Source organism: Haliotis rufescens, unplaced genomic scaffold, assembly GCF_023055435.1.
Source record: "Haliotis rufescens isolate VD_foot unplaced genomic scaffold, xgHalRufe1.0.p SCAF_71, whole genome shotgun sequence".
Classification (NCBI taxonomy): Eukaryota; Metazoa; Mollusca; class Gastropoda; order Lepetellida; family Haliotidae; genus Haliotis; species Haliotis rufescens.
Genome location: NW_025964363.1, coordinates 1,240,308 through 1,256,649, shown reverse-complemented (window position 1 = coordinate 1,256,649; position 16,342 = coordinate 1,240,308). Strand labels below are relative to the sequence as shown.

General features: G+C 40.5%; 1 protein-coding gene across 1 annotated transcript; it reads left to right on the top strand.

The window, feature by feature from the left end:
• The first annotated feature begins 548 nt into the window (after window positions 1-548).
• On the top strand, window positions 549-9,091 carry LOC124122591 (RNA-binding protein spenito-like). The gene is made up of 3 exons (XM_046485665.2): window positions 549-5,963; window positions 7,516-7,559; window positions 8,153-9,091. The coding sequence occupies exon 1, from the start codon at window positions 831-833 to the stop codon at window positions 3,135-3,137; it is 2,307 nt and encodes a 768-aa protein (XP_046341621.1). The 5' UTR covers window positions 549-830; the 3' UTR covers window positions 3,138-5,963; window positions 7,516-7,559; window positions 8,153-9,091.
• The last annotated feature ends 7,251 nt before the right edge of the window (window positions 9,092-16,342 follow it).

Sequence of the window (16,342 nt, the reverse complement as noted above, 5' to 3'; positions counted from 1 at the left end):
TGCCTGGTCCAGACTTGTTTATTTACATAACGTCGTCACATAGCTGGAATATTGCTGAGTGCGGCGTTAAACAAACAAACAAACAAATCTTTTGCTTAAATGAAGTGTCAAAATCCCGAATGATCTGTTACCCGTGCACGGAGCATGTGCAGTGTTTCGGGTATCTAGGTTTTGGTTCCGAATCCGTTCTATTTCTGGTAGAAAACTCATGTGCCTTCTGACGACCGATCGTAACATTTATATTTCATGTTCCCCTACTTGTTGTGGACAGCATGCATGTTTGTTATTGCTCGCCTCCCCTTATAGTGATGTGTTGCTGTTGGACTGTGACGGTACCGCTAAGATTACTTGATTTCCACATACTTTCTGCAATTTTCACAGCGGCTTATTTTGTCCGAGTGATCCTGTCGCTGCATGTCGCTGCTGTTAAGCCCCTCACAGCTCTAGCTGATTCGCGGAGGTGTCCCGTCCTGTGAAGGAGTGCAGACGATAGCGAGCAAAGGGAGGTAATTCCGTTAACATATCTCACTTTATATTCCGGGGTGATATTCCTACGCGAAGCTGATGTGTCTTTTCCGGAATGCGAAATAATGCGCACTGCAATATAGTCATGCGAGCTTTTCTTTTGTATGATTTGTACAGTTCTTCAGATTATTTTTTCTGTACATTAACATCATTGAACAGTCACTGAAGATGGGAATAACAGTCAAATAGCAGTGCTTACTGAGCGAGTAAAAAATACATAATTTATTCACTGAACCCAAGATGGCGGCGGTGTGAAACAGAAGCTTTCGGCGACATCAGCAACTTTTTTTTGGAGAACAACCGTCATGAAACGACAACAAGATCGTGATGCTTCTCCGAGAAGCAAACGGTCACGTTCTTCATATTCATTACCCGATCACGACTCCATCCGCGACAGATTGAGTCCTGAATTCGATCGGCGTGAGAGGGGTGGGAAGTTCAACAAATCGTATCCTCCACGTCGGGATGACTTTGACCGTGGAGAGATGGATCACCCACGTAAACACTTCAGAAACGATCGAATGATGGATCAGGGGGGGTATGCTCAAAGTCGTGATCAGTCGAAATCTCACGATTACAGGTCACTGTGTATAAGTAGTATTCCAAGCAAAATCCCTGATCCATTGTTGAGAGATACCCTGCTTCAGGAATTCAAAAAGTACGGGGAAATGAACGTGAAAATTACTGTTTCAGGAGATCAGAGAGTGGCATATGTAAACTTCCGTTACCCAGAACACGCTCGTGTTGCAAAACATGCAAAAGCTAAGCTTGTTTTGTTTGATCGTCAAGTTAGAGTGGACCCAGTTTTCAATAAGCGAACACGTAGCAACAGTCCAAATAGTGAATATAATAATCGTGATATGTTCTATGGCCATGCAAGTCGCATGGGGTCAGGTGGCTCTCCTCCCCCACCCCACATGATGGGAAATAGACGCGGTGGGGGTAGAGGTGGTGGGGGTGACAGACCCATTCAGCCAGCCAGAGAGTTTGTTCCAAGAGGGGATGCTGCAGCCTTTGCTGCTGCTGCTGCTGTGGCCGCCGCTGCCGGACAACCGCTTGATCGTCCTCGTGCACCAAATGAGAAATTTCCTCATCATTTAGATCATGTTGATCCTGAGTTTGATGATAAGGCAACAAGAACATTGTTCGTGGGAAATCTGGATGTGAATATTACTGATGGTGAATTGAGACGGATATTTGAAAAGTATGGGAGTGTGGAAGACATAGATATTAAAAGACCCCAAAGAGGTCAGGGTAATGCATATGCATTCATTAAATTTATTAATCTAGATTGTGCACACAAGTCAAAGGTGGATATGTCTGGAAAATATATTGGAAAGTTCCAGTGTAAAATTGGTTATGGAAAGGTGACTCCTACAACTTGTTTGTGGGTAGGTGGGCTTGGTCCTTGGGTGAGTTATGATACACTTGAAAGAGAATTTGATAGATTTGGTGCGATTCATAGGATAGAGTGGCCTCATGGAAAAAATTATGCTTATGTATTGTATGATGGGGTTGATGCTGCAACTGCAGCATGTCAGGACATGCGTGGGTGGCCCATGGGAGGACACAACCGGCGTCTTCGAGTGGATTTTGCTGACCCCAACACGATCGCTGCTAATGTCTCCGAGCAAGACAGCCCATACCAGGAACAGGGACGAGGTTTCGAAGTTGGAGAAAAGGGAGGTCCATGGAAGGGCCAAGGTTCCGATGGTCAAGGTGACCGGAGATCTCGCCGTGATGATTGGCATATCGCTGGTGGTGATCCAATGAATGCATATCGCAATCCTGACAATCCACGTGATTCCGAACGGAGGAGAGACGATTGGGATCGATTAAGTGACCACAGTGATCGTCTGAGACGACCTAGATCTCCGGGTGAGCTTGGTATTCATCGTTCTGGGAGGTCAAGGTCACCAGACAGACCTCGTGAGTTTATTGGGCGTGACGGAATCAAGGACCATGATGCTTTGCGTCGGACTAGTGGTGAATCAGGGAAAGAGTGTGATGAAAGAATGGGACGGAATGGGCGGAGACTTGAAGGTGACAAGGAGCTCAATATTTCTGACCATGTTGGTTCATTGTCTGATTTAGCTAAATGTTTACCTGTTGCTTGGAATGGTGCATTGATACTTAAAAGTAGTTCATTCGCTGCTCGTATGCATGTGGTTAGCGGGGATGTGACAATAGTGGACAATTTGATGAGAGACCCAACAACAACAGAATCTCCAGTTCTCAAAATTACTCAACGTCTCCGATTAGATCAGCCCAAACTGGATGATGTAGGACGTCGCATTCAGAGCTCTGGGGCACATGGCCACTGTATCCTGTTAGCATTACCAAGTACTGTACAGAGCTATGAGGACCCCAGTGGATCCATTCAACCAAGACCCCTCAAGAATCTGGTAACTTACCTAAAGCAGAAGGAAGCTGCTGGTGTGATCTCCCTCCCTCCCAACCCGTCACAGGACAAGAACAATGTGGGTGTGCTTCATGCGTTTCCTCCCTGCTCATTTGGATACAGCTTTCTCCAGAAGCGTGCACCTCAGCTCCCTGCCGATCCTGCTAAAGAAGATTATTTGGTGGTTGTGGTGGTCCTTGGAGCTGCCTAGTTGGGGTTGGGAAGACCTTGTGACAGACTTGTCGTTGTTATCTCGTTTTTAAATTTAGAATTTAAGTTGATTTCGCTTCAGCCTGAGTTTGTAGGTTAAGTTCCGGTCGAATGTTTCATATTTCTATAATTTGAGTTTTTTATTCAGAAATGTTGTTACGTCAATTGATGTATGCCATGAAAAACCTGTCCAGTGTCAACTGAACTAAGTCTGTGCCTCTGTTTCTATGTTTCTAGTGGAAGCCAAAGTAGAGTTAATACGACTGGCTGCACTGATGATATTAAGCAGTCTGTCTGTAAAAGTTCAAAATGAAGATTTGTTTGGGCTAGAAAAGAAAATGTTTAGCACATACCATATTTATGATCATTGTGAAAACCAAGAGAAAACACCGCTGAATCTTTCGCATAGTGTGTATTGATTTATACTTTATTTTTACAACCAACCTTGTGATTTACTTAGACTTTTGCGCTGAGAAACATTGATACCCTTGACATACTTTCATTTGTCATTCTAAGAAATTATGAAAATTGATCATGCAATAATTGTTTGTTATGTAAAGGTGCCATATGTCGGGACATTATTCTTAGCTCTGAATGTTGTCACAGAGATTGAGACCGGATCATTAGCTTCATCACGTTGAAGCGTTGCGTTCCTCCTGTTTATGCAATAGGTGTAGGGTGTTTGGGTGTACCTGGCAAGACGCACCTGTAGAATGTGTAGTAGTGCAGGGATGAGGAGTACACAGCAACATGTGTGTTTAAAGAGTTTCTGGTTTCCCAAGTGTTTGTATAAAGTAAGTGATGGATCATTAATCAACATCAATTGTGACAATTCCAGTTTTTTTGTTGTAATTTGGTTATTTTATAAGAGCATTTACATGGTTTTGTATGATAATTCACAGAAATAAAGCATGACAGCTTGACCAAAGCTTATTAAAGTAATCTCTATTACAAATAATGACTGAAGTATACTTTGTTAACTTATAAAATGCAGTGAGCTCCTTCTGTATAAATTGGAATGTTGGTGGATATTTATTATTTCTAAAGTTGAAAATGATTCGTTTTGACAAAATAATGATAAGTTTAAAGGATTGTTATTTTTTGTTAAATAACCAAAAAGAAAATTTTCTTTGGATATTGTTACCTGGTTTTTGGTTTTGTGAGATATCCAAATTTCCATGTCTCGCCAGATGGAGCTAACTTTGTTACATTCCCAAAATATGTGTATAAGATCTTCTTTCGAACAGTAGCTACAACTTGTACTGTCCACATATCCCATTTATTCAGAAGACAGTTTGTTAGCGATATATGATTTAAAATTTGAAACGGAAACCATTGTAGTTCACTCACGCTCGTACACCTAAACAGGATTGAATTGATCATCTTCTTGACTTGTTCTTCAATATCCTGTCCAAGTTCTGACTCCGTTTTAGCAAAATGATTATTTCCCTCACATATATCTTTAATAAGTATTTTATAGAAATACTGTGAACCTGTCTTTTGTTTGTTCAGATGATGTATATGAAATGGTAAGAAGGGAGATTGTAGGGTAATTGCAATTGTGACAATTGATGTTATTTGACCATGTTCGTTTTGTTTTCAAACAAAAGCTGTCAAGTAGCTGGTTAATGTGAGACAGGTGCTTCATCGTTAAGACACCGCGCATGATGCAGTTTTTAAGGCACTGTGGTTGATGCAGTTTCCTTTATTCCACAAAGCATGATTTGGCAAGAATTGCAAGAATTTACTGTTTCAGAATCATCTCTGTATACTTGTTCAGCCTAATTGATAAACTAAAAAGAACATGATATATGTCTATATCTTGTAAACTTAAGTTCTGTAACAATCTGTCATTTGAGCCAGGAACAAAAGAAAGCATACAGGCCCTGAACTTGTAAAACTTGCTCCTTGAAGAAGTGTTGTTTTCATGCGGAAGTCTTCTTATCAGATCCAGGTGACTGGTTCCGAACAAACATGTTTACAGTCACTTCTATTATTTTTAATCTTCTTTTTTTTCATTATGTTTGGGATCTTTTTAAATAACCGATGAAGCCGAAAAAAGAATATTTCTTTTGGTGGGGTGAGGCACTGTTTACATGATATACTTTTTTTATTGCCCAATTGCAATGATTAGGGAAGCAGTATTTGTCACTGCGGGCACATTGTGCTGGGCAAGTTTTATGGTTAGAGATGATAATGAACAATGATGGAATTACCAACAGGTTGCTGATTTTTTTTGGGATGTTCTCAACAGAAACTAAATTCACTTGTTTTTCCTGCTTCGTGATCTTTTGACAAGGTCCCTCAGTTACCAGCGCACTCCTTAAGAGGTCTGCTGTTGCCATGGTTACATTATAAACACACTGCACATGTTGCATGTTACTGGTTGATTGTTTTCTGATAATTTTTAAGTTTTGAGACTTCAGGGTTCTTGTTATGCTCTGTTTATACGATTGTACATAGCAGATGTCAGTTGTAGACTGCGAGCAGGTGGACATTCTGCTGACTCAGCACATTCAGTGAATTGTAGATACTATTGCTGGTACTGATACTACTGCTAGTACTGATACTACTGCTAATACTGATTTGGTATGCAACTCTGTATTTGTATCTTTATAAAGATTTTGTTTTAGTTTTTACAATGATGTCGAATAGTGGAAGAGTTCCATTTTAATTCTGGTGAGAATGAATTTATTTATGTCACAGTTTGTAATTGTTTTAGAATGTTCTGTATGTTTTCTTATATCAATGCCTAAGCAGCTAGAGCAGTGTCTCCGTCGTCTGTCACATCTTCCCCTCCTGGTGCTGCAGCTACATCGACATACAGGTAAGTCTTACATCCGCTACACCCCACATCTCCCTGTCTGCTGTATGTACAGTCCGCTGTTACCCGTGAAGGTGTGGGTTAGAATAGGTCTTTAGCAACCATATTTGCCGACATTTTCTTTTAGTTTTATTCAGTTGCACTTTGAAGCAAAGTCACGGCATAAAGAACTGGTTCAGAATTATCGCCCTCAAAAGCTACTAGTCAATGAGGGCTACCATCCTTGGATTCTAACTTGTCCTCAGCACAATTAAGTAGTCCCAGGCTAGCAGACTAGCATGAATTTCGAAGGCTGTCTGTTCTGTTAGGATAAATAACTGGACCAATTCACTACCATGGCTTTGTAGTCAGCCTGATTTGAAGAGCATGGTTCTGTAAGAAGTCAATCAAATCAAATCCCATGTGGGGCGGTCGGGTAGCCTAGTGGTTAAAGCGTTCGCTCGTCACGCCGAAGACCCGGGTTCAATTCCCGACATGGGTACAATGTGTGAAGCCCATTTCTGGTGTCCCCCGCCGTGATATTGCTGGAATATTGCTAAAAGCGGCGTAAAACCATACTCACTCACTCAAATCCCATGTGCATGTTTTGTGTCATGTTCTGGACAGAGATATTGAGAAAATGATGTCACTTCAGAAACAAACGGGGCAGTGGTTTCCAAGGCGCCACAATTCAATGTGCAGAGTTGTGCCCTTTGGGTACGCCAGAAACCTATGATTGTGGGTTTGAATCCTGGTTCGCCCTGATTGTGTTTCAATGTTTGTCAGCACCATACCCATGCTCATGTGGTAAAATGTGGTAAAGTGGTAAATGTCTAAAACCTACATCACTTCTGGCTTTCCTCCCACATTAAGCTGACATACAGTGATATAACTGAAATACTATTCAAAGTGGCATTCAACACAACTCCGTCTTTCTAAAACAAAGTTATGATGGCAAATAGGTCCAGGGTATTTATTGTTATGGAGTAGAGATATAATATCCTGTATGATGGAGGATGACGAGGTGTCCCTTCTGGAACTAGATTGGAGTCTCCAGCACTATTCTTACGTCTTATCGCTCTCTGACAATGACGGAGGTTGCTCACATTCCCAGACGGACTAGTCCAGACTTGATCATTTACATGCTACAGTGCTGTGCCGAGAATGTATCTCACAGCAGTGTTGAGCAATGGAATACTGATAACCGAGCAAACATTGTTAAACATGTTAGAGACTGCCAACACATGCAGATGTCTGTTGTGTTGTTATACAGTACACTCTTATGCATTGCTGCGGTGTAGGGGTTTACCTTAATCACTTGTTCTCAGACATGTTTGAATTGTCACCCCTTTTTTATTCTAATTTTGTTGTGATTTTCTATCCTGAAAAAGACACTTTTATAAAATAATCTGAACATTTAGACGTGTGTAACTCCCATAGACATGTACATATATCATCTGAGATATTTATCTGTAGTCTGACAGTTCTGTCAATCACTCTCCTATTGTCATCAAGGTATTAGCATAATCTGTGTCTCTTATGATATTTACAGATATTTTTGTCTTTGTCATTTCAGTACGTCATTTAAGTCAACCAGCTAGCCTGTTGGATCCTGTTGAGGTAATATATGTATTCAAATTTGAAACTAGTTTACTTCCTGTTATGTTTGTTCATTAGCTTTCTTCTTGTAATGAGTAAATATTGCTTCAACAATTCAGAAAGATACAACTATTTGCGTGATTAAGAATGTTAGATGTTGTAACACCAACTTAATAATACCTCCATGTTTGTAATTACAGTAGTAGAAACTAACATTTTACTTCACTAGTCTTTTTAATGATAACATATAGCCAAACCCTTAAACATTTCTACTAGTCCTTATGACATGTATGATACCTTAACTAATGGGCTGTTTGGCAAGGGGGGCAGTCGGGTAGCCTAGTGGTTAAAGCGTTCGCTCGTCACACCGAAGACCCGGGTTCGACTCCCGACATGGGTACAATGTGTGAAGCCAATTTCTGGTGCCCCCCCCCCCCCCCCCCCCCCGTGATATTGCTGGAATATTGCTAAAAGCGGCGTAAAACCATATTCACTTACTGTTTGGCAAGGACGATAAGACTAGTGCCAAATTCTAACGCTGAATTATGTTATTATCATGATCAGCGATTGTGTTGTTTCTATCTATATAAAGTAATTGTTTGAAACTTTTACAGGTTCATCAAAGACACAGTTTCAGAGGAGAGATCGTCTGTGAGGATTCTGAATATAGAAGACATAAATACTGGGAATTGATTCTGAAATATGGATGTGTGAAAACTGTGCCAAATGGTGAATTGGAAAGGAAAGCTTCTATGAGCCAAATATTCCTTGTGACGTGGTTATTCAACCCAACCACTGTGTGTGGGACTGAACAGTGTGTTCCATGAACTGCCATTCCAAGCAGTGGAAGCCATTTGAAGAAATTGTTCATGGGAAGTGTCACACGAATCTCGCCAAGCGTTAGTTTGTTTTATACAGTGTTTGCAAGGGTTGTTGTGTAGTTCCACACAGAACAATTTTCAACAATGACAACGTTTAGATTTCTTAGTGGATGGAACTTTCTTTTCCAGCAGAAAGTATGCCAATTAGGAAGTTCTCCACAATGAACTCAATTTTGTGAAAAAACGAAAGAAGTGTTTCGGAAATTCATTGGTTTGGGGGAAAATGAGCTGATTCACTGTGTTCAAAATTAATTACAAGATGTTGTCAAAGTTGGAAATTAGAATGCTGGAAAATGTTCACGGAGACAGCAGTGTAGGATGTGTTGAAAGTGATGAATCTAGCTACCGGTTCTGCTGCCATGGTTTATGTTGGTTTAGGGCTTACAGTTATTCAGCTTGTAGTGTGAAGAGGCGCTTTCCCCGATGATCGCAAGATAATATGTGTTGTGTATTAAGTGCATGGCATACTGATTAATATATAGCCTGTGTTTTTGTGAGTATTTCTCAGTCCGGAAGGAGCCATGTTGGATCAAGAAATTTGAATTAATTATATTTTGTGGACAAGTGCTTCAATATTGTGACAGGTGGTTTTTACTTGTGATTGTTGCTTCCGCAAGTGATGTGTACTCATTCTTTTAGGTATGTGAAATAAACGTACATGTGTGAAATTAATGTGATTTTGATTGTTTGATGAAATCGTTCCCCAGTCCAGGAAGGCATTCGCTGAACAGCAGTGAAAATGTGAGAAGTTGTATTTCAAGGAATACTCGCTGGTGGTTGGTGAGAAACGTGACCCTTTGGAAGTCAACAAGACAGTTTTGTAACTCTACAAAACCTTCTTGACTCCCTCATCAAAATTCCATCCTTTGGCGTGCATTCTTGTTGTGTGAAGTGCAGGTACAGAGGAATTGGTCCTCTCAAAATTGAACATCAACATTATGAATATGTTGTTCCAGTTTCGATGCCCCTTGCAGTCTAACCAGCAAGTGAATGTGGTGAAACCAATCACGGTGTGTGGCGCCGGTAACCATGACGTCGATCTCATTATCTGGGATACATGGTGGTGCCAAATGTGCTTGAAACCGTAACCACAGCAACATACCATGGTTGTGTCTTGCAATATTATAACGTGTTTCAGGGAAACCTGACCAAGCCTTTCATCCTGTAGCCCTGAAATTTTAGTGTGTGATCGTCTTCCTAGAGAAGCCACAGTGTTTGTTTTTGTATTGGAAAGAAAGATCTCCACAACCACCCTGAATGGTTTGCTGGTGTTTTGTGTTGGAAGGTGAACCAGTCTATTTTCAGCTGCTTGTTCCTTCTTCATGTGTCTCATCTGTGGTTCCAGCTGGGATTTTCCAGGAACTAAGTCCAAGGCCACCCTCTTTGCAAGACTCCCATATACAGAGCTGCAAATGTCCATTTTGTTCAATCTGTCCGAAAGACCAGGTCAAAGTGACCCCTCCAAGCAAGCTTTGATGTGCTTGTGATTCCATGACTGGAGTGGTCGGTTTGAATGGCTGCTCAGAAAACTGGCCTCAACAGTGTGGGTGTTTTGAACATGTGCCAAAGTCAGTGAGGCAGCCCTGTGTTTATACAGACTTTTATATGGCTGTGAATTTTTTTCACAGATGTTCAAACATTTTAAGTATTTATTCTTCTATTGAAGCTGATGTTAAGTTTTCAAAATAAAACATATTTTGTTGTAAGATTTGATCAGAGTTCCTATACAGAGTATGGTCGACAGCGCTCTGGGAAAGTGTGTTTTAAGGTTCTTCTTGTGGGAAGGTGTTGTGACTCAACTTGTGCCATATGTGCTGGTGTTCGAAACTTTCACTTAACTGATTAAATATACATTTTGGTATTTAAATAATAGTCTCAGCCTATGAAAGTTCCTGGGTTTTATCTGACACAAAGATTGTGTCCTGTACACAACAAGACTGAATGGAAGAACATAACGTACATTGTGAGTCCTGAAATCAAACCTGTAAATTGTATGTAGTGTATAACTTACATTTCTAATCTGGTCAAAAGTACACCCTGTTCCATTTTCCCGAGGCAAGAGAGTTCACTGACTTTAAAAGTCCAGTTTCCACCCTTGCCCAACTAGGCTGAAATTACTACACTTGATCCTAGCGACACCAGTGGTTATTACGACTTATGTCCCTTCTAAACCTCTCCTATGGACCAATCATATTCCACCTCTCATATCACTTGCATTTGTTTCAAACAAAATGGCGGCGCCCAGTCAAGATTATCTGATCGATAATGAAGATCTGTATTGTGATAAAACGGGTCTTACATCGCGAAGTGCATCAAATCACTTGAGCACCTTGATTAAACAAGAAAAAGATTTGTAAAATATCTGTTTACGCCAATTTGGCGGTACACATCCTATGCAAATCCTGCGATCGCCCGAAATCTGCAAGACAGTTTTACAAACTGGATTTCGATTTTGTTGGGCAATTTTGATTGGACTATGCATAGACACATTATTCCAGCCAAAAAATAACTCCATTATGCTAGCCTGGTTCGGCAAGGGTGGAAAGTGGACTTTTATAGTCAGTTAACTCTCTTGCCACTTACATTTACTTCAAACAAAATGGCAGCGCCCAGGCAAGTTCGATAATCAAAATGTGTATTGTAATAAAATGGATCTTACTTAACGAAGTGCATTAAACCACGTGAGCACTTTGATTAAAAACGAGTGATTTGGAAAATATCTGTTGATGCCAAGTTGGCAGTACACGTGTTTTGCAAATCCTGCAATTTACCAACATCTCTACGGCAGTTTACGAACTGGATGTTGATTTCGTTACATAGTTTTGAATGGACTATGCATAGACTCATTATTCCAGCCAAAAATTAACTCCATTATGCTAGCCTTGTTCGGCAAGGTTGGAAAGTGGACTTTTACACTCAGTTAACTCTCTTGCCTCAGGAAGATGACCCTGTTCAGAGTTGGTTGATATTCTTGTATCAAACATTGAAATCCCCTTCTTCCATCACAGGCTATAGGATTCTTATCATCAGTAAATATTTTATAAAGTTACATATCGCCAGCCTCCCACCTTTCTTTTCTTGGAATTCAAAAAAACATTTCTGTGACTCAAACATAGAATCAGATAAATCCCTGAAGTTCTGTAATATAAACTAATTACAAAAACATGGTGACAGGCATATTCCTTTCTTTATTCTTCAACAGAGCAAAAAACTGTAGAAATGTTCTGCTGCAGGTGTAAATTCTGATGTAAGTTATGGGTGCAATTTATGATGATGATGAACTAGGTTTGATCGCCACAGTAGTGTGTGCGTCGCCCAACCAGCGTCTCCCCTGCTAGGATATATCTAGACAACCTAGACACATGTTAAAGTAATGTAAACGGGTAAACCTTTACAAAGAGAGATACAGAAGAAACTTTCCAGTCAGCCTGAGGAGTCTCATTCACTAGTTATTATTCAGAAGAGGACTTTCCATCTTCCCGAGGCAAGGGCGTTAACCGAACTAGGCTGGAATTTCTGGGCTTCATCAAAGTGCCACCAGTTGCTATTACGAGTTATGTCCCTTCTTTGTCCCTCCGATTGACCAGATTCCACCTCTCATATCACTTACATTTACTTCAAACAAAATGGCAGCGCCCAGGCAAGTTCGATAATCAAAATGTGTATTGTAATAAAACGGAATTTTCTTCGTGAAGTGCATCAAACCACGTAAGCACTTTGATTAAAAACATAATAAGTGATTTGGAAAATATCTGTTGATGCCAAGTTGGCGGTACACATGTTTTGCAAATCCTGCAATTTAACAAAATCTGTACGGCAGTTTACGCAGTTTTGATTGGACTATGCATAGACTCATTATTCCAGCCCAAAAATAACTCCATTATGCTAGCCTAGTTCGGCAAGGTAGGCTAGACTTTTATAGTCAGTTAATACCTTTGCCTCAGGAAGATGAGGTTTTTCTCTTGTAACGGATTTCTGCATCCCCAATGTATCTCAAGAGTCTTGATTTACAAAGACACAGGTTGGGTTGATCATGTTGGTAGTGTTTCCCAGATACCAAGTAAAAAATTCCAACTAAATTCCTTTCTAATTTCTTGGTATGGAATGTAGCAATCGGGATAAAATCAGCGGATTTCTGTATCTTAAAATGAGCATAAACAGGCAGTTCCAAATAGAAAAGAATATGCTGTTGATTATTTTTTTCCTGTTGTTTCTGAGCCCGATTCGCGTTATGTTTTAAACTTTATTGATGGTTATATTTCTAGACTGACCAATTATAAGTCACAAGCCTGAAAATAAGTAAGGATAGTTGTAAGTGATCTTGTTTGCCCTCTCCATTTACTTGTAACAAAAATATCAATATTAAACCAACTGTTAATATATCTTTAAGTGACATCCTGGAAGTCATAGCTGGCCTGTCGTCTAAGGCGCCGCGATTCGCTGTGCAGAGTTGCTTCCTTTGGGCACGCCACAAACCTATGATTGTGGGTTCGAATCCCGGTTCGCCCCGATTATGTTTCTAGGTTTGTCAACACCATACCAGTGCCCATGGGTTTCACTGAAGTGGTAAATGTCTGAGACCTGCATCACTTGGGGCTTTCCTCCCACATTAAGCTGACACGCCGTGATATAACTGGAATACTGTTAAAAGCGGCGTTAAACCCAACTCACTCGCTCGCTCACTCACTCACTCACTCATAGTAAAGTGATATGTACTGCATCTTCATACAAGGGTGGCCCAGTCATCTGAGGTGCTGCAATTTGCCATGCATAACATATAGTATTTACCCGCACACTCATTAAGGATGTAACAATGCTCAAGGTGGAGCTTAATGTGATAAAGGTTCTGACAGTATTTACTGATGTCCCTGTTGTCCTTTAAAAACAGAACTTCTGTACATCAGATAAAACACCATCATCATTCAAATATATTGCTGAACAATCCGAACTTAAATGTAACTTTTGTCTGAATACATGATACAGGTTAGTAAGATGTGAAGCTCATCGTCAAGACAATTATTCCGGCACATTGGGCAAATTCTTACTTCAACTTGAGGTTCTCATGAACGTAGAAAAGCTGGTGGGCATCTGTGTCACCTTTAGGTCTCTTCCCACACAGATATAACTGAAATACTAGTGGCATTAAACTGAACTCACTCCTAGAAGATTTGACGGGATTAGGAATGATTGACTGTGATTTAATGGTAGCCATGGTAACAGTTTTAAAGAGAAATTAAGCTGACACTTGCACAATGAGAAAAAAATAAAAATAAAAAATACTATATTAATTTTTATGAGTAAGAAAACTGAAGATAAAAAAATTAAACTTAAAATAATTTCACGTTTTAATAATAATTGATAAGATGCTTACTCATATCAGGACAAGGCAACTGTGGGGATTCCAGGTTAGAATTGGTCCCCAGGAACCTAGCATTGGGATTCTGGGTTAGAACTGGACCCCAGAAACTTAATGTTGGGATTCTGAGTTAGAAGTGGTCCATAAGAACTTCCCATGGGGATTCCAGGTTATTGGTCCATAAGAACTTCCCATGGGGATTCCAGGTTATTGGTCCATAAGAACTTCCCATGGGGATTCCAGGTTATTGGTCCCCAAGAACTCCCAATGGGATTCCAAGTTATTGGTCCCCAAGAACTTCCAATGGGGATTCGAGGTTATTGGTCCCCAAGAACTTCCCATGGAGATTCCAGGTTATTGGTCCCCTAGAACTTCCCATGGGGATTCCAGGTTATTGGTCCCCAAGAACTTCCCATGGGGATTAGAATTGGTCCTCATGAAGCTAGTGTTGTGATTGCAGGTTAGAACTGGTCCCCATGAACTTATTGTTGGGTTTCTGGGTTGGAATGGGTCCCCAGGAATCTAGCATTGGGATTCTGGGTTGGAATTGGTCCCAGGAACCTAGCAATCCGATTCCGGGTTAGAATTGGTCCCCAGGAACCTAGCATTGGGATTCTGGGTTAGATTTGGTCCGAAGAACCTAGCGTTCCAATTCCATATAAGAATTGGTCCTCAGGAACTTCTAATGGGGATTCCAGATTAAATTGGTCGCGAGGAGCCTATGCTGGTTATAAGCATGACAAGAGGTGACCTAGTGGTCAAACTTAATGACTGGGGTCATCGTGTGTAGTCGATCCCCAACAGCATGGATCAGTGCTCACAATATTGATCACTCGATTGTCTGGTCCAGATTCTTTTAATTATAGGTCATAAACACCAAATGAGTGCAAAGCCTTCTCTACCAAGGAAAAGATCATGTACAAAAAGTAAACAACCTGCACTTTTAACAGAATCAGCAGTTACTGTTTCCCTAATCAGACCTTACTACAACATTATGCCATTTAGAAACAAATATTGAGCTGCCCATATTTGTCTTTATTAAAACTTCGACCTTCCCATGCCAAATGCCCTCAGAACATCCATAAACCTTAAGTCAAGAAATGAGGGATGAGAGATGCTGGTTGAATGATCCGACATCATCCTCTCTTATCCAGGGTATGATATCCCCTGTTGTGATTAACACCCTTGCCCCATTCGATGCCATCAATTTGGAAGTGGCCACTACCTCCATCACTCCAATCTCTGACTTGTTAGTACAGAATATATCTTTTGAGAGAAATTTGATTGAATGGGTATTTTTATCACTATTCAAATCGGGCTGAACAGGAAGCTGTGGTACGGAAAAAAGATGCAAGGTATTTATCAAAGTAGAATGAGATAATACATTTGATAACTTGAGGATGCGACAGTAAAGTAACTTACTTTACATTTTATGATGCAGGTGTGTCTTTACATAGTCTAGACATGGACGTAACTTACTTTACATTTTATGATGCAGGTGTGTCTTTACATAGTCTAGACATGGACGTTACTTACGTCACAGTTTATGGATGCAGGTGTGTCTTTACATAGTCTAGACATGGACGTAACTTACTTTACAGTTTACGATGCAGGTGTGTCTTTACATAGTCTAGACATGGACGTAACTTACTTTACAGTTTACGATGCAGGTGTGTCTTTACATAGTCTACACATGGACGTAACTTACTTTACAGTTCATGATGCAGGTGTGTCTTTACATAATCTAGACATGGACGTAACTTACTTTACAGTTTACGATGCAGGTGTGTCTTTACATAGTCTAGACATGGACGTAACTTACTTTACAGTTTACGATGCATGTGTGTCTTTACATAATCCAGACATGGACGTAACTTACTTAACAGTTTACGATGCCGGTGTATCTTTACATCGGTTACCCAGCTATATGACGGCAATCTGTAAATAAGCGTGTCTGGACCAGACAATCCACTGAATGACATCATGAGCATCGATCCACGCACGCAATTGAGATACATGACATGCATTAACCATGTAAGCGAGTCTGACCCCCTGGTCCCGTTAGTCGCCTCTTACGACGAGCATGGGTAGCTGAAGACCTATATTCTACCCCGGATCTTCACGGATCACATCTTGGTTTTAATATACCAATGTACCCCATGTGACCTGCTCAAATAGTGACATGTCCACGATTCACAGGGAGAAAGAAACTCCACTCAGACTGTCTGAATTGTCTTTGAGAGGAGATGTAAGGAGATATTTCCGAGATGATACAACCAGTTCTATACATAACACACCTGGACAAACACGTGATCGGGGCTGCATTTGTGGTACACTCGACCTCATTTGACCAGGTGATGTGAAATATATATTTTGTAACTGAGGTATGAATTCACAAATTTGATTCCTTGTAAAAATATTCGATTCATCTACCAAGTGTATGTATCATGGTCAGCTAAAGACGGAGAGGGGGAGGTTATCGAAAAAAACTGCTGAAAAGAATTTTTTTGCCACAAAAACACATTGTTGCAAGTCTTTTTCTCAACCCAAGTCGTTTTTTACAGCAA